Source organism: Poecilia mexicana, unplaced genomic scaffold (genome assembly GCF_051168715.1).
Source record: "Poecilia mexicana isolate PSO_F unplaced genomic scaffold, ASM5116871v1 scaffold_13, whole genome shotgun sequence".
In the NCBI taxonomy this organism is placed as follows: Eukaryota; Metazoa; Chordata; class Actinopteri; order Cyprinodontiformes; family Poeciliidae; genus Poecilia; species Poecilia mexicana.
The window spans coordinates 21,922,049-21,949,649 of record NW_028263382.1 but is presented as its reverse complement, the minus strand read 5'-3'; the positions used below and the strand labels follow the sequence as shown (position 1 = coordinate 21,949,649).

Genomic DNA, 27,601 nt, shown 5'->3' with positions numbered 1-27,601 from the left:
TTAGGTAAGACAAAAAAAATTGAGAGAGTAAATACTTTTACATAGTATATTTGAAATGGCTGTGATGGATTAGATATTTAATTAGCTGAACATCCTACTGCTTAATTAGTTTGCTGAGAGGAGTGTTTCTCTTTTATCTCTTCTCATCTCCTCATGAACAGGCAATTTATCTGGATTGTAAGTCCCCCACAAATTTTGTGACATCTTTTATTTCTATTTTTTCATTTTACAAACTTCTATTGGACGACAACAAAACCAAAACAGTTTTGTCTTTATACAGAAAAATTGATCTTGGGCTAAGAACGAAATGGGCAACCTTTGAAATCTGAGAGTCTTCGTAAATCATACATAAATCAAAGTATTTTAGATGTGTGAGCTGCAGTTCTACATGCAAAGCCAATCATGCTTGTTAAATAAATTTCATAAAGTTCAGCATCAGCTATTTTTCCTCATTTATATTATAAATCATACGCTCCACTTCCATCCCCCCATTATCTGAATGCCTTCATAAAGCTGTCACACCATATGTTGATTGGACATATTGTGCTTTCATAGAGACATACCACCCTTACACACACACACACACACACACACACACACACACACGGCAACTCCAGCAAAATAGACATCTGAAAAGCCCGATGACAAAGTCTTTTAAGTGAAAAGGTGTATCTCTCTGTGAATGTCTGTGCTTATCGCTTTTCAGGAACAGCAAACCCTGTTTGTGGACATCCGCAGAGATTGGATCGCATTGTCCTCCACCTCAGCCAGTAGCCGCACTATCTCCACCATTTCCCAGCAGTAAACTGGGCGACTGAGTAACTCGACGTCCCGGCATGTCAATCAATGAAGAAGGGAAACTGAAGGATTATTTCCTTTTCCTTTAAAAAAAAAATAGTCATAGCATAAAACCTTCCCATAGGTCTCTGCCTGTTTCTCCGAAGCCTTTCTCTAGACTTTTGGGTATTTATTCACGGCGATTCTTTCTCAATCAAAACCACCAAGCACTCTATCTACTCTGGCATAGCTGCTGCTCTGCTTCCCCTGACCTTTTTGTTCAGACTGTCCTGCAGGCATCACCTACTAATCTACTTCCCTAGTTTTGGACACAACTGCTTTATCAGCTTTCTGGCAGGCTTCAGCCCAGCCAATGCAATTCAATTTCTACCATCCTCACCTTCGTAAGGTGAAAACGTCAGCCTTAAACAACTCTGCTGACTGCTGACTGCAGAGTTGTTTCAACTAGTAAAATAACCCTATTTTATTTTTTTAAGCTCGTTTTACTTTCCTTTTCTCTTTGGTTAAATAAGAACCTTCTAATATGACATTATATAGTTCGCATTGCTCCTTGGACATTGTGCGTATACTGGAGCAAAGAAATGTGAATAGTAGCCATGGGTCGGATTGCAGTATCAAAGTGGGGGGAAAAAAAGGCCCAGTTTCAAAACCATGAGTTTAGAAATCACTGAATACAGCTGAAGTTCAATCTATGTTTTTCTTCTTTGTGTTCTAAAAATACAGTAACAACAATAAACAAATATTACGATAAAAATAACTTCGATAATAAATGTGTTAGAAGGCTCTAGAAGCCGTAGGATTAATTGTTGTTTTCTTATTTTAAATAAAGAAAATGTAACATGTAAACACCTTGGTATCTTGGCAGCATCATCAGACCTTAAGATTCTTTTAAGGGTTTAGTTTTACCTTCAGTGTGGATAGCAGACACATAGCTCCAGTTGTATCGTTTGACAATGTCCACCATGGCTCGTGCTTGCTGAGCATCTGAAGGGACCACTCGCATAAAATATTTATAAAGGCTCTGAAATAAAGCAAAGAATGAGTGGAATAGTGAATAAATTAGCAATTAACTGAGGTGAAATTGTATTAACTAATCCACGTTTCAATTTATCAACCAATTCCCTCTGAGACAGGCTGGCTCACCTTGTCACTGAGGTCCATACTGGTGGCAGAGTAGGCGATCTGCGGTATGTTGAAAAGCTGCAGCAGGTTCTGCACCTGGATGGCCACAGAGCTCGACCCCGGTCCAATTAAACCCACAATGGGTTTCTTTCCCCGCATCGGAGTAGCAGATGGGTCTGCACACTTCATTGTCGCTCCTCCTCCTCCTCCGCCACCACCTCCTCCTCCTCCCCACGAGGTCACACCGCCCCACTCCTCAGCCTCGTCGGAGGACACAAGAGAATCCCGTATGAACTCGATGCTCTGCTCCAGAGCCACAGCCGAGTGCCAACACGAGTCCCGGATCTCGCAGCCCAGAGTGATGTTGGGAAGGATGTTTTGGTCGGCGTTGATCCGGTCCAACGTATGCATCATGGCCTCCACCCTCTGGATGCCATACTGCTCACGAACCGCACCACACTTGCGCTCATGAACCTGAGCAGGCAGAATACAAAAACAAATTCATAGTTGTAGTGCTATGCTTTATTTTTTATCATAAAAAATGACCAGATTAAGAAAAGACAATAGTTAGTGCTTCACCAATTTTCGAACTCAAACTTGGTTGCGTTGCTTAATGGGCTGTTGTTTATGGGGGTTTTTTGTTGTTTTTTTTTCTTTCTGTCCAATTATTCGTAATGGGATGAAGAAAGCCAAAATTTCAATGGGTGAGTATTGTTTACTGAAGCAACTAATGGAAATGAAATGCTCATAGTGCTACAGAAGACAAAAAGGTTTCCATTTTCATTTCTTTGGTAAGCAATATTAGGATTCTCTCTAAAGTTATATCTGAATATTTGGCCACAAAAATAACTGGTAAATGGACTGACAATAATTTAATGTTTATCTCTTCATTAAAGGGACAGTTTAGAATTTTTAAAATAAGGTTTTATTAAAATATTATGAGCAGCTATCTTCTCTCCAGTGCGTAACATTCTTATGTTTTCATTTAGTGTAAATCTAGATTAGTTGTTTCTGAAGGTTAATGCTAATGGCTAATCTGGGGCCAAAGTAGAGGCTAACACTGTTTTAAAACTACGCTAACAACAAAAACACAATTGCGGTTTATCTAAATATCATTTTCTAAACTGTTAATCAATCATAACTTTTGCACTAGGTTATAATTTACCATTGGACTTATGATTATTGACACAGAAAATGAATTTGGTAGTTGTTGCACCACCACTAAGCAACCTCACAGGATTAAGGTGAAACATTTAAAGCATTTCCCTTCAATAAAAAGGTGAATGTACTGTAGTTGTTTAAGTGAAATATGTATCATTGGTCTTTACTATGACTTACTTTTAGACAGTTATTCACATTAGATATACACAGGAAGATGATTGGTTGCACAGCACCTAATGCATCCTTTTCAGATGTCAATGGTACAGCATTTGCATTTAAAAAAAATTAAGATTTCTGTTGTTTTAACAAAGTATAAGTTCCCTTTAGGCTTGGTTCTTCTAGAATCAACTGTTAGCTTTTGTCTCTGGGACCATATGATCTAGATTTATACTAACTGAAGATGCAGAGAGAGTTATTTAGTCCATATCAGACAGTACCTGCTCGCATCCATCTAAAATCTTTCAGAAATTTTGAACCATGCCTTTAAAATCAAATTTGCATTGCTTTGGGTGTTGTAGTGAAATTCAGGCAAGGACAAAACTGCAGGCCTACAACTTTATAGCACTGAAACCATGTTGCAGATATACACAAAAAACAACAATTCACCTTATCAGCAGGAGGCTGGTGATGGACAGAGAACAAAGCTCCAATGATGATGTCTCCAGGCATGTGTGCCACGACTCGGCGTTCACTGGGGTCAGCTCCTTCACACCACGCCCAAACTGACAAAAGCAGCAGAAGCCACAGCATCATCATGGTCCACTGAGGTAATGAAGCACAGGCAGCTCTCAGATTGTACGTGCACGAGTGTCACAAGGTACTAGTGTTCGTCGAACAGCTTGGGTGACCATGTCAAGAGCCGATGGCACGGTGGAAGGCTTGAAATAAAACTCATCTCAGTATTATCCATTTCCAACTTGGTTTTCAGGGTGTTTGTTGTATGTCAAGGGGGTAGCATTAGTGGGACAGCTGAGACAGTTGCTTCAGTGCAACCTGGAAGATGCAGGAGAGAGTCTGACAAAGATTTTACTGATGGTTGACACAACTCAACAATCCCCCAGTTACCAGGCTGAGACGGTTTCCACTGGAACAGGTCAATGAAAGACATGTTCCCAGAAAGCTGTGGGAAGAAAAAACTCAATTAGTCTCAAAGCAATTCAATATACCTTATTTTCCGGATTATAGAGCGCACCTCACTATAATACGGAGCCCTCCAGGGGACATGAGGATTTTTTTTTTCTTTTGCGTTCCCTCGCAATACTTTTGCGTTCGCTCGCAATAATCTACTGATCAGTTCATGCGGCATAATTGAATACTGTAAGCCTTTTTTACGGTGGCTGCCGTACTTTCTGCTTTAATACAAGCTTATAAGGTTTTTCCATGCACTATTGAGTTATTATCGCGGGGTAATAAGTCATCTGATTGTGTCTCTATTGTGTTCGTAGTCTAAATGGTTTAAATGGCAGCTTTCAGTGCCGTTCCATCTGAGTCTGAACAGACATAAACATGCAGTAAATAAATCGATTTTCAATCAGTTTTTTGCACCAAAGCGTTAATAATAAGCACAAACGTTTTGCGAGGGAACGCAAAAGAAAAAAAATTCCTCATGTCCCCTGGAGGGTTCCGTACTATAAGACGCACCTACAAATTTAAAAAAAAAAAAAAAAAACTGGAAACATACATATATATATAAGACGCACCAAGCAATAAGCCGCTGGTATCTCCGCCGCTCTCGGTTTTCCACAAGGAGGCAGCAGAGGGCTGCGTCCTTAATAAATCTGCTATTAAGAACGCAGCCCTGCGTCTCCATGGATTCGTTCACGCCGAGCTTACGTGCAGCTTCAACTTAAATAGGTCAGAAACTTTTGGTTCTAATGCATTTTTGACATGTTTACTCTTTTGACTTGACAAGCAAAGTTGTAAATGGGCATTTTTCTCATAATTCCTGCTGTTAGGGCACAGGAGAAGCCAAGATGTTTGCTGAACAGTATGCCAAATGTTGGTTGGTTGCTGATTAAAGTCCGAAGAGATTTTTATTACTTAGCATAAAGTTTCCTTGAGCCAAAGACAAGGAGAAATTATTATGTAAATATTACACACGATAAGATAATATCCACAGCAATGTCATACCAGGGCATGTTTCTGTGGCACACCCTGGATAGGTCAGCTATAAATCATACACTCGTGAAATATATCTAATCTGAAAATAATATTTAGCATCAGTGTGTCTGAGTAACATTTTTCTTTTTTGACAACGTGAAGATGGGAAAAAGGACTTAGAAGCAAATAGCAATAATACAAAGCAAGGGGGCTTCTCTCAGAGAAAATCTGTGACAGTAAAAGCTTCAGCTTTTGCACATGGTCACGTAGCTACAGAGGCACTCTGTGCAGCCATTTATTTTTTCAGCTTAACGTGATGACTAGAGCATTGGCTGTAGACCAGCTCTCTATACATGCCTAAGGTATTGATGCCTCACAAACGCTGGCCCAGCTCGTGTACTGCGCTTCCTGGGGAATAGTTCTACATCACTGTGAATGAGCAGAGTCACCACTGTGTCAACATGATATCAATATCTCAAACACCACAGCATTTCACGCCTGAAGCAGCTGTGAAGAACTGCTGCTTTTCTGAAAAGATTTCTGCAACATTCTGATGACATTAACGAGGTCTGACGCATGCACACTCTGCACCTCTAATTTGTCTCGCGAATTTCTTTAGGCTTTGCCCCTTTGTGACTAGACACAAAAATTAAGCACTGAAATATTTCTTCATAATGAAAAACTGATGAGTTTAGATTGTTCCTGCTTGCTCCAAATAAATGTTGAGCAAATATAAATCCTTAGGCCAAAACTTTGCCAAGGCTCTTACTTGTGCACTTGGACTATAAATTAGAGGTCATACAGCCTCCGATTTGTATCCTTTAAAGAAGCATTATTATGTAACTTCCAGGGATACACTGCCATTTTATAGCACAATCGGTGGTTTAAAAAGTGCTGTGCATATCAAACATGACTTAAAAGAAACTTGACTGTGCTTCTGTCTCTTTAAGAAGCTCCTGCTAAATTGCTGCCGCTAGTCTGATGGGGCTGTGCTGGAGACTGCTGCTCTGAGGTGGAGTTTTGTGGAAAAGGCGGCGCTTGGTAAGAGCAAGCCGCCAAATGGCTTCCACAGGAGATTCAAGGATTTCTCAAATGTGCATGAAATAATCAAAGCCTCTAACTCCAGGTATGTTTTTGAAGAGGGAATAACATTATAACATGAAATAAAGCTAAAAAAAAAAGGTCAATTTTACATTGTAGCCCACTTTAAAAAAAAAGAGTTGAAAACAGAGATATCATGCTCTGTTAGTTTTGATAGACAGACAATACCTAAGTGGATCTGAATTAATCAGAAGAAATAATGTGCTGTGTAAATCGATGTTAGCACAGCCAGAGCGGCTTATCAGGTCACTGCTATAACAGTTAGCAGTTACATCAATTTTACTATATGCGTGATAAATGAGTTGCAACATGCGTGCAACAGAAATTTTTTAACTCGCCCTAAAAATCTGAGTGGGGAATAACAGTCCGTTAAATTGTGGGAACAGAAGTGACATCCATTCAGCGAACCTTTAATTAGCCATCTGCCTGCATGTCTCCAGCATTCGGTTTGACATCACTACGTCACCAATGCTTTACTTCAATACAATCAGCCAATCTAGAAAAGTAGAAAGAAACGCCGGGTTGCGGACCAAGGCGGTATGAGTCGGAATGAGAAGACAGAGACGACGTTTGGCAAAAACTGTAGATAAAAGTCAGGGTGAGACAAAAGAAATAAAAAAGCACGAGCTGTAACTAACAGACATCCCCAGATGTAGTCTGTTTGAATCAAAATGGGCGTGTCGAGCTGGCGGGAAGGCTCACTGCTGCTCCAATAATGAATGAAAAAAGCCAAACTAAGCTGTGCTGTGCACGTACTCCCAGTTAATTATGATGCAATTGCATGTCAGTCTCTGCTTCTCACTCCCTCCGCTTCCCATTCGCCCTTGTCTGCTGGTGAAACACATGAGCAAGCCAGTGCCGAGGTTTAAAAAGACGCCTCAGGTCTCGGTCCGGTTTCATAGTGGCAGCATGTTGCTTGTTCACAACATTCAGATTTTCATTTTTGGCTCTAATATCAACAGATTAGACCATGCAGGCCTGCTGCGTGTCACTCGCGTCTCAGCAGCGGCTCGATCCGTCCCTGAGCCATGACAGATCTAGAGTTTTGTTGATTGTTGATTATGTGTGGGATGTCAGAGTGTCAGAGCCGTAGTTTTCAGCTGAATACACAAGTAATGATGTACTATCATCATATTTTTATATCAGAAAAGCAAAAAGATATTTTCATGTTCGTGCATACAAGAATTCTTTTTTTTTTTTTTTTCAGTTTGAAGCAGTCTTGAGGAAGCTTAGATCCTTCCAAGTTTCCAGCAAGATGTTGCGTATCTCTATAAGTCTGTTGTTGAGAGTGTCATCTCCTCTGCCATCATCTGTTGGGGGAGGGGCGGGGGTTGATCATCATCAGAACCAGGGACTTCAATGGGCTAAACCACATCATAAAGAAGGCTAGTTTTGTCTTGGGGATTACTGTGGCACCTCTGGAGAGGATAGAGTAAATAAGGATTCTTCAGAAAAATCAAGAAAATTGTGGAGAACCCTGAGCATTCTCTTCATGATACTGTTACAGAAAAACAAAGAGTCTTCAGTCAGAGGCTTCTTCAAATTCATTGTTATACAGACTGCTCTAGGAGACACTTCCTACTCACTGCCATCACCATCTGCAACAATTCTTTGGAGAATCTTGAATAATATGAGTTACAACAACATTTAATTAATTTTCCTTTAAGTATTTTTCCATTTCGATTTCAATGCTGTTTGATGGTGGCATTTCAACCGTGAAGATGGCATACAGGCCTCCCTCACAGAAATCAAAATTTGTGATCTTATAGAAATAAAACTGTAGTCCATCATGTTTACTCATACATATTACAATTTTCTCCAAACTTCATCCAATTAGATTAAACTTGGCTTTAAATATAAAGGAGACACAAACAGTGTCATGACTAGCCCAACTTGCTAGGCGGTCTTCTCCTTGGGACTTTGGCGAAACTGTTTCCGATCACCTCCTTCCATAAATTTCCTTTTCTACATCCACTCATCAGCAGATCTTCAGGTTCAGTGACGGTACTGGTCCTGGCCTCTGAATAACTTCAGGCTTGTTGAAGTTATTCTAATTGTTGGATTCTCTGTCCTCAGCTCCAGCTCGGCCAGCTCCCAAACTTTCGTCTGCTACGAAGCTTCATCTCCATCGTCTCTTCGACTACGGCTTCAAGTTTCCTCTTGCTTTCCTTTAAACCTCTATAGTCTGGCGTTTGACTCCAACTCTGCTTTTGGTTCCCTCTTTCCAAGCACTTAAAAGCAGCACGGGTCAGGATTACAACATGACAATCTTCTCCAGCTATAACTTCAGGTTTTTGTTCACAGCAGCTACAGAAAATTCAGAATTTTTACCAAGTTTAAACTAGTATGATGAAACATAATTTCAAGTACATGTTTTTGAATTTGAAATGATCTGCGCCCCCCTTGTCCACTGGGCTTCCCTCTGAAATTTCAGGGTAAAATCAAATGCATCACCTCCATGCCAGTGTTAAAGGGTTGCTGTGAAATGAAGTGGATTATAGCAATCTCTCCCAACAAGAATCCCCGTTTTTATTTGCAATTCTCTGAGTCGCTTACTGGGTTCCCGTATCATTCTCGTCCATGTTGCTGTCTTATTGTTAAGGCTTAATGGGCAACTCATTCCCTAAAGGAACGTTTCTTGCACACCATTAAGCAGTTATACCTTTAGTTCTATCTAAAATACTCACAAGTGTACAATAAACCTCAATGAAATAACTTCTACACCAACATAAAGGGATGCAAAAAAAAAACTTCCTCTACTTTGCAGCCTTACTTTAATACAGTGCATCTTATTAGTGCTGCTGTCTGTGTTGAGAAAACCTTTATTTTACTAGGTTGCAAGGAGAAGACATTACCTTCCACAGGATATGAAAAAATGAAGTTTTCTTTCCCTCTCTGTTCTGCGTAGTTAAGGTAGTTGTGTTTGTAATTAAGACAAGTGCAACAGTGGGCAGTGTCTGGAGACTTTAACTAAACCGGAGTAGCTCTTTTCATCATATGCAGAATTTCAATGCAAACCCCATTGTGCTCTTTCCTGTCAGCAGATCAGAGGTAAGGGGGATCATCAAACGGCGAATGTACATCAATAAGCTGCGTGCAATTATTCACCTACCCAAACTGGGAAACAAACACAGGATGGAAAAAGCGCAAGCAAGCACCCAATATACCATTCACAAATGGATGCATGTCCACCCACATGAATTTAAAAGAGGTCCATTCTGTTATCACCCTGTTGGAGTGAGCGCTTCACTCTCCTGCTGCACAGACTCATTCTCTAAGGGCAAATGTGTACACACTGCTATGTGGCTGCATACATTTCATAGGACCCCTTAATAAAAAAAAAAAATAGGCAACACCGACATTATATCATGTTGTTTCTGGAATTAGTCTCTAAAATGTAAATAGGTCACTCTGCTTTTTTCTGTTGTTCCCCCATTCAAGGAAGGCTTTTGCTGTTTTGCTGAGTGGGCGTTTGGCAGTGTGTGTTTATTCCTGAGTGAGGGGGCTATCTTCTCCAGAGATCCAGGGAAAGCAATATTTTAGAAGTTTTCTTTTTTTAATTCAAGGGGTTATCAATAAAGATCATCACTTCATTTCTGGGATTACCTCTGCGACATTTTAGGAGCAATTTCCAAAGCTCAGATTAAAAATACTGCCAAAGGAAATTGGGGGGGGGGGGGTTGTTTTCAGGTGTGCACTTTCTTCTAAATAGAGAATTTCAGGCATTCATGGCTGAGAGCATGCACCTGTAAGGCTGCTGTTCAGTTTGGCAGGCTTAAATGGTTGTTACACAATCTCAGTAATATGACCACATGTGTCAATAGCAAGGTAGCACCGCTACCTGATGCAAACATCACAAAAGGTGTGCAAGAATAGAATGCATAACTCACCGAAAAACCATTGACTTTTTGTCGCCTCTCCTGCAATCCGTTTAGACTTTCCTCTGATAGCCGCTATGCAGATACCTACTGTAATATCTTTTTTTTTTTCCCCTTTTCCTTTTTTTTTTTTTTTTTTGCATGCATGTATTCTGAGTTTAATTACCAGACTGATCTGACATTTTGCAAGCCCTTAATTAATCACTGACGGAGCCGCGTCTGGTCAAAGTGCCTGGCTCTCCAAGGAGAAGGACTGGCGCAGCACTGCAACAGCCCTACCGCAAAATACGATAAGAGCCCAACATTTGCACCCAGTTTTACTAAACATGATTTATAATGACCGAAGGGCGCAAAAACATGACAGAGACACCGTCTGAAATGAACACTGCTGCAGCATGCACGGATGAAAAGCGGGGTTCAGTCCCCCCCTCAGTCTCACTGATGCGACTGTGTGTGTCCCCACTAACACCAGAGGAACGGGATGTTTCCTTAAACTAGGTTACCTTCTAAGTGAGACATGGCAAACCCAGATGTTACCGCAAGTTAATGCAAGAAAAGTGCGACAAATATTTCCCAGTCAGAAAACAGAACACTGAGTATATCCTTAGTGAATAAATTACATTTTTCTTCCATTGCAGGCGTATTTGTCTCAAATCTTAACTCAGATCTTTTACCTCATGGGGTCCGTCATGTCTCTCTGAAATCACCCGCACGGTCCCGCTTCACAATTAAGATGCATGCTGCCGCCACAGGCGAAAGAGACTGCCGATACCCCAATGTCAAGCAGCCCGAAAGCAGCAGCAGCAGCAGCAGATCGCTGTGCAGCTTCCGAAGCTTCCTCCGTTTTCCAGTCACGCACACCTGAGCCTCTTCTCCAAACACCTCTCTCCTTCAACACACCCCTCTGCTCCTCCTCTTTTCAGCACATCTCCCCTCATATTATCCCCCCCCCTCTTACCCCTCTCCCTCCAGCTCTCCACGACCCCCTCTGCTGCTGCTCATATTCATTCAGCAGAGCTGCTTCTCTGAAGCATTCTTCTCCAAATTTTTTTTTTACAGCTCAGCTACAAACAGTCAGCTTTTAGCTTGCACCACTTTCCTGTCCCGTACAGACCCAGTGAGGTGTGAGTGTTCAGTGTTTTAGTTGGCTGTGCAGGTGTATACCTGGGGCATTTAGTTGGAGTAGAGTCTGGCCACTTTTAATCAAACATTGGGTCGATTTTTCAGTCTACAGGGTAACAAGGTTTCTAAATAATTGGTGATAAATGTGTTGTTTTCCATGTGAATGTGTGGGTCATCTCTGGGTACGCTACAGCTTCACAGCCCCAAAACATGTCTTAGTCACCCCAAACTGTCTTCAGGTGGGAGTGTCTCTATATTTCTGCCTTACATTTTCCCATTTGTCTCAGTCCTGTTGTATTAAATATGCCTACACCTGTATACATTTAGCATGTGTGGTTAGCAAGATAATCCCAAATGTGTTGGTTTGTTTTAGCCAAGCAGATCTTAGAGTGTGTATTGATTTCTTTGTAATGCTTACTATCTTATTTGGCACATATTGTATCATGGTGTATTTGAAAAACCATGAACTTACCTAAATATTCTGATGAGGTTGGAGCTTTCTCATCTAACCAAACTACAAAATCTAATATGACGCCTGCCGCTATAAAGTCCAGCAATAGCCTAAACAATAAACAATAAACTGCTTCAGATTGTTTATATTGTGTTAAATATAGACTTCATACTGCATGTTTAAAAGTGAATATGTTCTTCAAGTGTTACAATTACGCCTAAGTACATATTGAATTGCAATGGCCATCTCATTATCAGTATGTCCAATGGATCACTTCAGTTGAATATTTGGTAGGCTATGATATTTCAGCAGCTATGGCATAAAACTCTGCTCTCTGATAATTAATGTAGCACAATGAATAAGTTTTCACCATCCTTTATAACCACAACTGATATATTCCTTAGCAGTCAAGATCAGACAAAGTGGAGGGGATTCTGTGATGTTAGAAAAGAGAGTAGTGAGGAAAATTTAGTTTGCAACAATATTCAACAACAATATTGGCATCCAACGTTATCTTTGTTGTGAGGTAACTTAAGTCTGTCCATTCACAGTCTAGCTAATCCTTGCGGTGTTGTAATGGAGCCGGTGCCTTTCTCCAATGAAAGCCGCAGAGTACACTGACTCCACACACCAAATAGTCCAACAGTCTTGTTTTTGGACTGGGGGAGTTATGTACATGGAGAGAACCCACACATGCACAAGGAGAACATGCAAACTCCAGGGCCAGATTTCGAACCCAGGGCCTTCTTGCTGCAAGGCAATACAGGGCAATAGCTGAGTGCAGAGTTTAATTAGCTAATGTCACAGTTTTTCCAAGTTTGAAGCTGGAACATAGTTCAGGCCAACCCATCCATCCATCCATTTTCCGTCACCCTTGTCCCTCAGTGGGGTCGGGAGGGGTGCTGGTGCCTATCTCCAGCTCACGTTCCGGGCGAGAGGCGGGGTACACCCTGGACAGGTCGCCAGTCTGTCGCAGGGCAACACAGAGACACACAGGACAAACAACCATGCACACTCACACCTAGGGGCAATTTGGAAAGGCCAATTAACCTGACAGTCATGTTTTTGGACTGTGGGAGGAAACCGGAGAACCCGGAGAAAACCCACGCATGCACAGGGAGAACATGCAAACTCCATGCAGAAAGACCGGGGCCGGGAATCGAACCCAGAACCTTCTTGCTGCAAGGCGACAGCTCTACCAACTGCGCCACTGTGCAGCCCTCAGGCCAACCATGCACCTATATTTCAAATCTGTCTTCTGAAGTATGTGCAACAAACGCTGTTCACCATGAGACTGATTGTACAAAATGGTGTGAAACATTATTTGCAAGAATTTCTAATACTAAGACAGCAAGCAGCTGGTTTTCTAACTTAGTACTGGAACACTGATGATGTTGGGTGGGATGTTTATGCGACTTTATTCAAGTTAAAGTTAAATTAAGACAGATAAACAGCATAAATGATGTCGTCCTCTTTTCGCCTCTTCTAGAGTAACTTTATAGGTTATTATGAAAGAGAACATGGATAAACCGAAACTCTTCCTTGACACCATGGGCAGCCTGAAAAGATTGACTTTCCTGACGTTCGCTCCACCACAGCCATTGAAATGGTTCGTTTTTCTAAATGGTACCCAGCAGCACCTCAAGTAAAACATAACATTACTATAAAATCAGCAGACTACTAAAAACAATGCAGCCACTTTTAAAAAGTTATGAGCTGACAAACAGTTTTTCACTAATAAAATCAGTGGAACTGAAATGTCAGTGTTGTTATTTTAGATACGTCGGCCGAGTAAGATATAAAAAACTAATTTAACCCATAAGCAATTTTTGTATTGTTCAAAACAAATAATGATATAGGTGAGATGTTGGACACTGATTTCACACAGAGGGCTCCTTGGCACTCTGCACTGTGCCACTTATGGTACTGCATAAGAGGAGATGTTTTCGAAAACTCTCAGCCTTCTCTGTTGGTGATTTGTGAAGGGCCAGAGGCAGATTACACAGGGACTCATCTTTGTACCCTGATCACAGTGTTTATATGGAGTTTAGACTGCTGGCTGATCATATGCTACTATGGCTTGCCATAGAAACTGGTTGCAGTTATGACACATTTAAGTGCCTAATTTTGTCAATCAGAGCAGCTAATTTGATTTCTTTAATAGGCTGTGTCAAATTTTGTTATACAAGATATCAGTCGATATTAGGATACCAGCAAGCAGAACAAAAATCAAAGCCTTCATTGTTTCTTTTTCTCAGCTGTGTCTTTTGCTTATGATTTCTTGATTTTTCAATTTTTTAATGCCTTCTATAAAAGAGGTGGATGTCAGCTTATTATGCTGTAATTGCCCGTTTATGTGCGTTTAATCAGATGTTTCGGATCAAGATAGACTGAGTGTATCTCTTTCTTCTCACAGATGAGACAGGCTCCAGAGGTGACTCCATGGGCTGAGATGACGACGCAGAGGAGGAGATCGATTAACATTTGAAGTTTCAATGCGGTCGCATGAGAGTAAAAGAGCCATTAACCTATACGGATTTGTTTGGCATCCAGCTACAGAGCCACAGAGATTAAATCATTAATGATAAAGAAGTCAATGCAAATCTAATGGAAGCATCTCACTATGGTCTCCATTATGCAATGACAACACAGAAGCTGCCAGACACAACAAGCTTCTTGAGACTCTAAGAAAATTTGTGTTTCAAATATATTCTTTTCAGATCCTACGAATGCAAAATATATGACTGTTTCTATAATATTTTTTTCATCTTTTCTTGCTTTTTGTGCGAAAGAAAGCCAGAAGTGTGGCTTGACCTCCACTGTGGCTAAATATGCAGACAATAAGATTTCAGAAACAGTTTTATCTGAAAATACAATTAGAAACTGCAGCTTAATGTTGCTCATAAATTTATGGATCAGGTATTGGCTCTAAACAACATTTTCAAATTGCAATTGTTGGGGCTTTTTTTTTTTAGATTTTTGTTTTCCTTTTGCAAAGAAATATTCCCAAAGGTGTCCAAGAAACAGAGAGTTATCTGGAAATACTTCCATCTCTGAAATGCATGATGAGTTGCTTGGACTAGGTCACCTAAATGCGTGTAAAATGTTGTTTTCAACTGTGCATACCAAATAAAAGAAGTTAAGAGTCACATACCTCAGCTTGCAGGGGTGAATACTCCCACAGAAACACAGCATCCCTCACCAGTGCATCACGGCATCATGCTCACTGTGGTTAATCTACTTTTTCACTATGGCAACAAATGAACACCCCTCCTCTCTCTCTCTCTCTCTCTCTATAACTCTCTCTGTCTGTCTCTATCTTTTCTGTCTCGCTTCCTCTCTGCTCCAATGAGGAGGCTTTGTCCGTCACAGGTCTCCCACCATCTCTCTGTTTGCTGTCTGTCTCTCCTTCTCTATCTCACATCACACCTACCTCCACGATGCCATCTGGAGATGCATACTGGTACAGTAAAGCCCGGGGAGAGATCCAAAGAGAGATGGAGATGGGTCTACGGGATACATGCGGGGGGCAGGTTTAGAGCTTGGCTATGACAAGGCTTGGATTAATTTGTCTGCCAAATGCACTTGGGATTAGTGAACCATTAAAAGAGCATGGCATATATGCGTACACATACACAGCTGTGCATTTTTAGACACTGCCTTGTCGTGCAAACACATGAAGGTTGGACATGGTGGTAACCTTAAGCTGATCTCTGTTCTATGTTTTCTTACAATTATGGGTCGTTTTAAAACAAGAAAGCCATCAGACTGTCAATAGTTCACTTGCAAACTGTCTGTATGCCTCACACAAATGTGCCCTTGTGCTTCCACATGTAGAAACAAAATATATTTAATGTATATTCAGCTTTTTAAGAACAACAGACACAACTGGCTCACAGACCAACTAAGAATATCTCCGGAGTTCCAGACTGTCAGACTTCTTTTTCTGCAAAAGACCAGCTTATAGGTTCTCATTCAAACTCTAGTTCTGCTCAGAAGAAGAAGAAAAAAGCAATTTCTGTGTACAGTAAACCAGAACATTTCAACAGTAATGTAAAGTCAATTTCTTACAGCCCAGTAGATGGGTTACTGCAGAGTAAGATACATCAGTAAAAAAAAAAGCCTTAAAACTTAAAAAAAATAATAACAGAAAAAAGTTATTAATTGAATCAATAGAAATAGTAAAACTTTGTAGTGTTTATAAGAACTTGGCATTAACAAGATCAGAATATTCACTTTGGATTCAAGGAGGTTTCTATGATGCATGAATTTAAACACTGACAGAATCTCAATGGAGCTGAACAGAAAGTAAAAGGGCTGCAGAGATTTAAGCACAAAACTAAATGATTTTAAGCGACAGTGTCTATGACGACCTTCAGGTCCAGTGAAAATTGTTCTGATCATTCTTGGAATTTCAGTAAAATGTAGAGCAGAACTTGGATCAGATGAAGAAAAGAAAAGAAACATATAAGCATACTGAGTGACTGTAAAGGGATTCTGCTCAACAGAGAATCAGCCATCAATTTCTACACCTGTTTAATCCTTGCAGGATTATAAGGGGGTAGTGCTCATCTCCAGCGGTCATTGGGTGAAAGCCTGGGCACACCCTGAACATGTTGTCAAAAGTTAAAACAAAGCCATACAACCAGGTACATGTCACTGAGAGCTAAGGACAACTTAGACATGCAAGGTAGTGGTCCCTGAGGACCGGTATTGGGAAACACTGGTCAAAAACCATTCATGAACAGGAAATTGGCCACTCTAAATTGGTCTTGTGACCATGAAAATATGTCGGATTACCCAGAGAAAATCTATTATGCATGGGAAGAATAAGAAAAAACAAAGTAAATCTTATGTGCTTATTTGTTTTGTTTGGGATCAATAATATATCTTGCTTGAAATCTGAATTTAAATTACATGACAGGGTTTCCCTTCCAAGCCAATTCAGATTTTTTTGTTTGTTCAAATCACCCAAAATTGTAGTGATTTCACAAAAAATTGGAACATTTTGCTTCGACCCAGTCGCATGGCTTCAGACAAAACATAACCAAGCAAAGAAAGCAATATCTTCACATAACTGTTTTTTCTGTCTCAACAATTGCCATAAAAATCCATTTATGCATTTATTGCGTAAATGCAAAAATGCATAAAAGTAGATAATGGGGGCAGTAAGTCCAGGATGAAAGTCCGGACATGTCTCTCACACAAACACAATGTAATCTTTTGTTCCCATCTTAGAGAATATGAAGGGAGCCTTTATTTTAGGTCATGATGTTAGATGCAGGTCGAACTTAATTTTCTTCCACCCCAACAGAGTAGAGCAGTGTCCAGTGTCCACATTACACTACATAAGGACCCAGTCTGTCCATCCATCTCCCACTCCATCCTTCCATCAATAGTGTGAAAGACACCAGAAGAGACTTGAACTCCTTTGCCTGAGGCAAAGAATAACAACGCTCCAGAACATCACCTGCTTTCACAGGTGAGAACTACTGTCTTGGACATGGACAAGCTAACTCTCGTCCTAGCCATTTTACACATCACAAACCACTCCATTGGACATCTAAGGTCGTGTACTGAAAACACCGAAGAACAAAGATCAGGCTCAGAGGCTCCTCTTTCACATAACATTTACAAACGTCATGAACTCAGAAAGATGAATTGTCTCCGACGTGCGTCTGGCCAGTCATAGCTCAAAAGGAGGCGGCGATATTACACTCAGCTGTGAGCTTTCAGAAGCTATGCCAGCAGCGCGGCACAACAAGATATGTTGTGAAGCATTGACATCAGCACTGTGCATAAGATCATTTTTGAAAGTGTCCACATAATGTTCTTAAATAAAATAAAAATAATAATGAACAAATATAGTGGTTTAACCAAGAACACACTGGTAAAAGGCAAATAATTTCTGAGTCTTCTTTGTGCTTTTAAACCCCAGCAGCTGGCTGGACACACAAACCAATCATCACTCCTTCAACTGGTGAAGCTAACTTGCCCCTGTTAGAGTCCGGTGACGTAGGACTGTCACTACCTCACTTGGCAAGGTCCATTCACAAAGCAATTGGAGACGACAAAAAGACAAGCTCAGAATTGTGAAAATAATGAGAACGCAGCTCTTGCTGAGGTTAAACAATGACTGGATAAACCTTAAAAGCTTCCCTGGCACCTCACTGCACCTCCACCAAATGTCTCGAGAGACACATTAATCTTCCCCAGACATAAGATTTATTTCTATCTGTTTCTGTAATTCAAACTGTTTTATGTTTATGTGCTTGTGCTTTTTGTATCATTTGTGCCGAGATGGGTTGTGAGCCAATCCTTTCCTATCAAAACCCACAACTGTTCAAGTATTTAGTTTGTGCATCATTTAGCTTTGCTCTTTTTGATCTAGAATTTTTTTTAAATGGTTGAATAGCTATTTTTAAATAATTTAGTCCTAAGTAATACCAACAGCAGACTACTCATTATGTTACCATCCATCCATCCACTGTCTATAGCCGCTTGTCCATGTAGGATCACAATCAGGGCTGGTGCCAAACTCCAGAGGCGTGGTGTGACTTGAACAGGGTGCCAGTCCATCGCAGGCTTTTCCTTTTTTATGTTTTTATAATTTTATCAACATAAGCCTGTTGTAAGGGAGAACACTGACTGCAAGCAGATACATCTGGCAGCGGCCCCCTTCATCCATTGATTCAAATTATGTCATGCATTAAGAGGTGACTGATGACCAAAAGACCACAACAGGGTTAGTGATCACTTGAATGCACCATTTAAAAAGGAATCGACTGCCAATAATGGCTTACAGGATCACTATGAATCATAAATCACTGCATACCAGATGTGAGCTGGAGACTAAGCTGCTCTTAAAACACATTTGGACTTAAAATTTGAGCTTCTAGAGGCTCCATCTTCTGATTTTAGGATGTAACTTAATCCCCCTGTATTTTTTTTTATGCCTTTTACCATAAAGTAATACTGGCCTTTAGTACCAGGCCTTCACAAAACAAAAATAAAAAAAAAACAACAACAAATATTTTCACTCATATTTTTCACTTACATCACAGTTCATGCAAACCTTAAAGAACTCTCTTGCCGTATTACATCATCCCACTGATATTGCAAATGACCTTAGGATCACTTTTCATGGTAAACCGTGTTTTTGTAAAGCAGAAAATCAGCAATCAAGTTGCCTCATGCTCATAAGCAGACACACACACACCTCCCCCCCCCCCACACACACACACACACACAAACATAATGGCAAGCAGAGTACCAAAAAAGGGACTCGTGAGACTTCAGTAGTGCAAATTAGTATCAATAATTGAATTACAATTGATCAAACTGAGACAATTCAATCTCATGTAATAGAGTGTAGCATGTCAAATGATGTGGGGATTGGATATAATGACAGCTGATGGAAATCATCCTATTATTACAGAATATGAGCGTAATCTGACACTGACACTGTTAGGCAGAGTTTGTGGGGCATGTGGGAGGGGAGAAAATAGCAACAGTTCCCCCTGGTTGGAGGAAAATGAGATTACAGTGACAGAATAAACGCTACAAGAAATAACCCAACACCTGCACTCCTTATGTTTGCATAATCATAATCAGTGTGTGCATCAGAGTGTCCTCGGCAGACGTGCAACATCCATCGGATAAAATATTCTTATTCCCACACTCCTCCACAAATCGCAGAACAAGAGACTCCGTGTCATTCAGCAAATCAATTATTCAATGGCATTTCTGGATAACAGTGGATGCCCACAGTTGCCATAGACACGCAGCTGATCTACAGGTTTGACACTTTTCTGTGATATTTTCCCTCTAAGTGGGACAAATAGAGAATTAAAAACATCAGCTTAACGCCAGCAGAGAAGCGAGGACGTCAGTTATAAAAGACTCAGTCTAATTTAAACGCTTCCTGCCTCACAGACCACATGAAGATTGGGTTTTAATGATGCCCATTTGTCTCATGGTAACTAGACAAGTTTGTGATATTGTGATAAAGACTATCACATTGATTTCCTGTTTCCAATACAATAAGATTAAGGTAGAAGTCAAACAAACACATCCCCTGTTATATTTTATTTACCAGAATCTGGTTGCCTTCTTACACACCACAGCTCAAAATAAAATAACTTATGGAAATTAATTTATTATAAAATTACTGACAGGTTTCTCCCTGCAGGCTAAGTATTCAGAATACCATGTAGACTGTTATTACTAGTGGTATTTTTGGCAACTTTTAAAGAGTTTAAAAGAGCTTGTCCTCCACATCACTGCAGGCTGCTGTGACGTCTGGGTGCATCCAAACAAAAAGCAGCCTTGGTGTTCACTGTCAGCACAGGCTGACAAGCTGTCACAGTGTCTCCGACTACCTGAGCGCTCCGATAACACGCTCAGCACATAGACTGGGGACGCTGCAGCTGTGTATTAATTCTACCCTGCAGGAAGAAAGTGATAACCTGGGGAAAAGTAATTTTTTTTTGGGGGGGGAGGGGTTTTGCTATTGCTTTATTTCTTATTGAGAAATATGTGGTGTGTGGAGTTAATTTGACATTTTGTTTCTTAAAAGATTAAAAATCACCACTGGACTTTTTTCTAAATACAAATGAGGCACATAAAAGTCAGCAGGTTATGACCCTTAAGCCCTTTTAAGAGTGTGCGGTCACAAGCGCTTAACCAATCTGCGACAGCGCATTTAGTGGTCGAAGTGCTCAGGTCATTTATGTAACTATGCATTTAATAAAAATAAACCAATAGATAGGTGGATGAAAGAGGAATGTCAGTATTGACTGTAGAATGTGTTTTATGTTATCAGTAAGGAACTAGTTCAGTACTTTTAATATAATGTTGTAAATAATGTCATTGGAAATAATAAAATGTTGTAATGGTTTAATGTTATTTCCTCATCAAAAACACACATGTAGTGTTGCTTTGATTCTTTTATACATATTTGAGAAATGCTTGAATCTCCCACAGCAGCCATTCAGGGAGGCCTAAACATGTCTTACTGTGTCAGAAAGAGCAGGAGCTTCATGAAGGGATAGAAGCCCATTTCAAGGCAGCAAAGTAAAGAAATAGTAGGTTATTTCTCCATATACAGCATTTTTATAACTGAAGATAACACTTGATTTTTGTGCTATAAAATTGCTTGTAAAATTCATAATACCACCCTTTTTAAAGGATTTTCTCACAGATTTTATTGTTTCCAGCTAGAACAGACAAATCAACATTTTTTCTTCTTGCAGCCAAACATTGGTCTGTGTCGACTCCACGTATGCAGCTAAAGGGGTCAAAGTTTAATATGCAAAATGAATCTTGTGCTGTTATCAGTAGTTTGGTCCCTTTTTTTTTTCGTCATTTCTTACATTACCTCATTACACCAGAGGTGATTGGGTGCAAATAATTCACGCAGGATTCCCTCCATACAAACAGCTCATACTGCCCTCTTGTGTCTGGCTGAAGAATAGGAATATTGAAATATTAACTCTACTGGCATCATCTGGCGTCTGGAATATTCAGGAGTCGCTGGTCTGAATCGCAGTAAACTCCACAGGCTTATATAAGGTGAAATTCCTTGCAAGTTCAAAGAAATACACAGCGTATCTGTACTCGGCTCTCTCATAGGAACCCTGAGGGCGGGTTTATCCTGTGACGGTCATTCCTGTGCGCTCTACTGCGTTCCTGCAGCCAGTTAAGCTGCATCCCGTGCCTGACCACAGCAGCATGTGAGCGGCTTGTGATCCTGGAGTTTGCGCAGATAATTCTGGGGTCTGTAGTGGGCATGTGGGACCTGAGGAGTTGGAGCATGTGGGGAGGAAATATCTGACTCTCTCCTCCTAGAAGTTTCTACCTATGGCGTGTTGATTCCTCACGTACCACATGGTGGAAGAGATGCAGAGAGGGTCTCTGAGTTTTTAATTGCACAACTTACTCTGTTGTCTTATGTAACACTGGAAAATTGCCCAGATATTTTAATACATACTTTAAAGAGTAACTTTTACTAAAAATAAATAAATTCCTCCATTTGTCAAAATGTGTTGATTAAAGTTGGCAACAATTGCAGGAGCAGCTGAAGCAGGGAGTTGATTATGAATATTTTAATGAAAAATTAAGAATAAAACTTACAAATGTCACAGGGAGCCAGAGCCAAACAAAAACAGGAATCCAACATAAAAGAACAGCTGGGACTCTACAGGGAAGTAACAGGGAGAAAACCAGAGGTTACAGGTGTGAAAGGAGAGAGAGAGAGAGAGAGAGCAGGTGAAGGACTAGAAAATAAAACTAACTAGATCTAACAAACCAAACTAGACACAACAAATAAAAACTGGAATCAATAAGAAAGTACTGAACTAAAGTAAAAACTGAAACAAAGCTGATCAAATGAAAATAAGAAACTATAAGGAACACAGAAATAAACAAACCCTAAAACAACTTAAACAGCCAAAGATCCTGACATGATAAGAACAAAATGCAATAACTGTTGTTAAGGTAGCTGTTCAGTTGGAAAGCCACAGATAAAATATTTGTAAGCCTCTTGCAGCAGGATGGCTACAAGGCTAATAATCAACTTGTTGGACTAATTGCTGTTGTAAGAGCAGAACAACAAAAAGGCTGCATTTCTGTGCAACAAGAAAATGTATTCAAACACTACAACTAAATTTAGCAAGTGTTGATTTAGCTTTTACTGTATGAAAATAACAAAAAGATTGTGAACAACATTAGAGGCTGCATTAAACAATAATTTACTTTACTGAATCAGGAAATGTTTCTTTTGCTTAAGTGAAATACTGAAGTGCCATAGCAGTTATTTATGTATTAAACTTAATGTGTCCTTGTCTTTCCAGTGCATTTTCTGTTCCACAGTCAAAGCTGGTGTTTTTATTTCCCTCACTGTAAAATACCAACGGCACTAACACTCTGTATCATGTCTGTATGAATTGCTGTTGTCATTTTCAATAAGATCACTTGTCACAGTGCAGAGGAATATCAAGCCTCGGTACCTGCTTGTTTCATTTATTTGGCGAGAAATGCTCATTCATTGAATCACTGCAGAGGATGAAGCATCCAGAGGAAAATGGAGTCGTACTAAATTAAACAGATTTGATTTAGAAAAGTTGATGATACTAAGCTGAATTGCATTTTTATTTTCTTGCTTTCTCTGCCCTTGATGAAGATTGATGAAAACTGATAATTTTTTTTCTGAACTACTGAAAGAGGAGTCTGGAAGAGAAAACATGAGATAAAAAAAAAGACATTTGGACTGTTTTATCTACAAATTTCAGGACAAAGATTCCACAAAGCCTGCAATCAAAACTGTTTTTCTTTTTTTAAACAAAAATGTTAATATTTGAATCAAATGAGAAATGCTGTTTTCCTTTTGCAAATATTATTCAATTTGCGTCAATTCTTGGGAATATAGCACAACTATTTGCCACACATTCTTAATTGGATTTAGGGCCAAAACTCAATAAAACCCTGCAGATGTTGGGGTCAAATCAGCATGGGTTCTAATTCTGATTAGAGTAAAACATCAGTTTTCCACTTTCATATCTTTACTCAGTTCTTCCTCTCACTTTCAGAGGGAGACATTGATTTTTGTCATGCGTAAATTTCTGCCCTCGAGGGTTTTTTGGGGGGGTGGTTGATGGGTTGGGGCCTGCAATGGTGTGTACATAACCACAAAACCTCCCTCTTCTGCCTGAGGTAGGAAAGGGTGAGGTCAGCTGGTCTCAAGACAAAGTGAAAAAAGGAATCAAGAGCATTATCTTGAGCATGTGATGCTCGTCATAATCTGTGTGTGTGAGTGAATGCAGGAAATTGCACACTTTCTTCTGAGGACGGCCCCCAAAACGGCTGAATGAGTAGGCAGAAACCAGGGGAGAGCCGCCTGGGTGTGTGAAAGAGAAGGTCGACGGAGGTTTAGAAGCTGCTTAGATGGTAGGCTACAAGATCCGAGTTTAACATAATGATTCTGAAATATTCTGCATTTGTACAATTGATTGCTGAGGTATTCTACTGATTTAATTCCAATATCTAGAAGAGACTTCTTGCCACTCAATCTTCTAAGCAGTTCTTCCTTTCTGTGTTTGTCAGCAGAGGTTTGGAACGTAACAGGTTCCGTTTCTGGGAAATATCGCCACGGTGTTTGGAGACCAAAGTAACTCTTCAGCATGAAGAACCTGTTTGGGTCTGTTGTCCTTTTTCACCTAATGGGGGTGTGTTCGTCCCAGTTTCCTCGCCCCTGTGCCAACTCCGAGGGGCTGCGAACTAAAGAATGCTGTCCAGTTTGGGAAGGAGACGGCTCGGCTTGCGGAGCTCTGTCGGGCCGTGGGTTCTGCACCGAGGTGCTGGTCTCAGATGAGCCCAACGGACCACAGTACCCACACACTGGGATTGATGACAGAGAGCGCTGGCCTTTGGCTTTCTTCAACCGTACGTGTCGCTGTGCCGGAAACTACGGGGGGTTTAACTGTGGAGAGTGCAGGTTTGGGTACTGGGGTGGAAACTGTGCTCAGTACAGGGAATCAGTGCGGCGGAACATCATGACCATGTCAACTGCAGAGCAGCAGAAATTCATCTCTTACCTCAACCTGGCTAAAAACACCATCAACCCTGACTATGTCATCTCCACAGCAACAAGAGTAGAGATGGGAGAAAATGGCGAGAACCCCATGTTCTCTGACATCAACACCTACGATCTGTTTGTCTGGATACACTACTATGTCTCCAGAGACACCTTCCTGGGGGGGCCAGGGAACGTCTGGAGAGACATCGACTTTGCCCATGAATCTGCAGCGTTTCTGCCCTGGCACAGAGTCTTTCTGCTTCACTGGGAGAATGAGATAAGGAAAATTACAGGGGATTTTAACTTCACCATCCCATACTGGGACTGGAGAAATGCCCAGTCTTGTGAAGTGTGCACCGACGCTCTTATGGGCGGACGCAACTCCCTCAATCCCAACCTCATCAGCCCTGCTTCTGTCTTCTCCTCATGGAAGGTAGGAAAATATGTCTTTCTCTGGCTCCATTTATATTTAAACAACTACAGATTTAAAGTCTTTTCTCATTTTTATATCACAGATTTTTTATTTTTTTTTTTACTAACTGTAGATTTTTTTTTAATGATACAGTTTATTGAGTTTTATGCTCAGTTAATGGGTGAAGCCTAGAAATGCTGAATTCAAAACATTTGTTGCTGCACCTGCCATTGCATCGAAGCATTACTCGTTTCTTGTCTTGAAGAATTTCGCTTTCTGCTTGCTTTGCTATTAATAAAATCATAAACATTTTGCTGCTTAGGGGATATCTGCAACTCTTAACCTGACAGCTCCAGTTTTAGATTTAAAGACGCTTCACTGACATTGTTTTAAGAAGCATTTGTGTTTGTATATCTTGCGGTGAAGGTAATCTGCTCGCAGCCCGAGGAGTACAACAACCGAGAAGTCCTGTGCAATGCCACTGGGGAGGGTCCACTGTTGCGTAATCCTGGCAACCACGATAGAAACCGCGTGCCGAGACTTCCTACAACAGCCGATGTGGACTTTGCTGTAGGCCTACCTGAGTACGAGACGGGAAACATGGACCGTTTTGCCAACATGAGCTTTAGAAACGTCCTGGAGGGTAAACATACAAAAAAAATTTCCCTGTACACTCCTGTGAGTTAAACAGCTACTCTAAACGCCTGCTACATTACTTTTTATGAAAAGTTAGAGCAATGTTCCAACCACAACATATTTATCTTCAAACAATGAAAGAGCTACTTCCGGTTCTGTAAAACAAACAGAAATGTTAAGAAATACAGTTTGTGTAATAAGAAGCAGATGGTTAAAATATGTATTGAATCGAAAAGCATTTACTTATTTTTTTATTTTTTTTGTCTTATTGCACTGTGGTCAAATTTAAATACTTTGGCAATGCAAAATACATCCGACTTTGAAAGAGTACAACCTTTGAGCATCAATTTAATTTTGACATTATAATTTGCATGTTCTAAATTCCCCTAGATATATCCTGATCTCTACTGTCCATTTTATTTTGTTCCTGTGTGTTTTTTGCTTTAATTAAAGTTATTGTGAGGAAAACAAGAGAGAACATGAGGAGAGAAAGCAAAACTACTTTGTAAATAGTGGTTTCCACCCACTTCAAAATAAAAGCATAGCTATACATGTCTAAATACTTGAAGACTTCTTAAAGCTTTCTGCAAATTCAAATTCTTAGATTAAGTCCAAATTTTTTTCTCACAGTGCCCCAGTGCAGCCAAAACAGTCAATAACCATAAGCATCAACACAAATGTTGAACTTTACTCAACTGAAAGTTTATAAAACAGCCAGAAACAATAATTTAGGTGAAACTAAGTAGCTAAACATTATCAAAAATAGCAAAAGCGCTAAGCTAAAACTGACCCCATTAGCTAAAGTGTGCAACTCAGACATCCCACTCTATATTCAGGCTAACTGTTTGCTGTAGAGAATAACTTTCTGTTGCAGGATTTGCCAGCCCAGAGACTGGCCAAGCAGTACCAGGCCAGAGCACCATGCACAACTCCCTGCATGTCTTTATGAACGGCTCCATGTCCAACGTCCAGGGTTCAGCCAATGACCCCATATTCCTGTTACACCATGCTTTCATTGACAGGTAACCTGTGGTGTTTACATACAAACTTGATGTAAAATTGTTTATAATAACCTAATTAAACAATCCGCTGCATTTTCTTTATTTCGCGTCTTACTTTTCTTCCTTCACAGCATCTTTGAGCGCTGGCTCAGGACCCACCAGCCTCTCAGGAGCAGCTACCCACAAGCAAATGCCCCTATTGGACACAACGACGGATACTATATGATACCTTTCCTTCCACTCTACAGAAACGGAGACTACTTCCTGTCCAACAAGGTGCTAGGATATGAGTATGCTTATCTGTTAGATCCAGGTCAGTGCATAATTTCAAACGCGTCCAGTAAATGTGTTTTCCTGCAGCTATTTGTCCTCTACTTGCATCTTGTCCACTCTGCATCTCCACAGGCCAGAGGTTTGTGCAAGAGTTTGTGACCCCCTACCTGGAGCAGGCCAAAGAAATCTGGCAGTGGCTGCTTGGGGCCGGGATCCTGGGGGCTTTGATTGCTTCGATTTTTGCCGTTCTGGTAGTCTTCGCAAGAAGGAGGTGGAAGAGGAGTCAGAGAAGGAAGAGGGCGTCGAGTTATGGAGAGAGGCAGCCACTACTACAGAGCAGCTCAGAGGAAGGATCGTCGTCGTATCAAACCACTCTTTAACAAAAACGGCACAAATAGCTGCATATGAGTGTTCAAACTATGTTCAGGGTACTTCCATTTCAAAAAGGCCAATGGGATGCAAAACAAAGCAAATAATTACAATGAATCAGGTAATAGATTCAGTTACAGATCAACCAGTGAAGCCTCATCAAGGAGAACAAAACATGGTTTTCACGTCACCCGAAGTATGTGAGCAGTTTGATTTCCAGTAACTTGAACAGAACTATTATTTACCTCACATTTTACGACACTTTAAGAGTAATTCTAATTACATGGGACATGTAAACTTTAAGTTTGCCAAATTAGGCAGAGTTTAAATACTGTAAAATTCCACTGCTGTTAAACTCGTGACCTCGAAGCGTCTCAGAGGAACTCCAAGTTACTCCTGGTCAAAATTATTGCCGTCCACAGACAGTGAGTCATGTAATCATGCAGCTCTGCACTCATCTCATGAATAAATATGAACCCGTGTTTTGTGAGTTCACAATGGTGCTTAAATAATCCAGTGTAAATCTGCAAATAAAAGGCAAATAAAGTGTTACATTAATACCCAAACGTATGAGTCTGAATGAGTGGTAGAAACATTACACGT

At 40.4% G+C, this 27,601-nt stretch overlaps 2 protein-coding genes across 2 annotated transcripts in view; one reads left to right on the top strand and one right to left on the bottom strand.

Moving 5' to 3' along the window:
• The window catches only part of grm5b (glutamate receptor, metabotropic 5b), a 52,033-nt gene extending 48,146 nt beyond the window's left edge, over positions 1-3,887 (bottom strand). Inside the window, exons 1-3 of the mRNA XM_088011884.1 lie at positions 3,688-3,887; positions 1,942-2,394; positions 1,705-1,819 (exon numbers count right to left, since the gene is read on the bottom strand). Of these exons, the coding sequence (XP_087868010.1) occupies positions 1,705-1,819; positions 1,942-2,394; positions 3,688-3,837 (718 nt within the window). The 5' untranslated portion in view covers positions 3,838-3,887. The remainder of the gene's footprint in view (positions 1-1,704; positions 1,820-1,941; positions 2,395-3,687) is intronic.
• A 19,317-nt stretch (positions 3,888-23,204) lies between these two features.
• Positions 23,205-27,564, top strand: tyr (tyrosinase). The gene is made up of 5 exons (XM_088011883.1): positions 23,205-24,740; positions 25,146-25,362; positions 26,230-26,377; positions 26,488-26,669; positions 26,762-27,564. Exons 1-5 carry the CDS (start codon positions 23,913-23,915, stop codon positions 27,007-27,009), a joined length of 1,623 nt encoding a protein of 540 aa, XP_087868009.1. The 5' UTR covers positions 23,205-23,912; the 3' UTR covers positions 27,010-27,564.
• The last annotated feature ends 37 nt before the right edge of the window (positions 27,565-27,601 follow it).

Bases quoted from the DNA above. Each gene is read 5' to 3' on its own strand.
- tyr (XM_088011883.1), top strand. From the start codon at position 23,913: ATGAAGAACCTGTTTGGGTCTGTTGTCCTTTTTCACCTAATGGGGGTG. The intron at 25,363-26,229 runs GTAAACATACAA...TTTCTGTTGCAG, and splicing joins CTTTAGAAACGTCCTGGAGG to GATTTGCCAGCCCAGAGACT. The intron at 26,670-26,761 runs GTCAGTGCATAA...GCATCTCCACAG, and splicing joins TGCTTATCTGTTAGATCCAG to GCCAGAGGTTTGTGCAAGAG.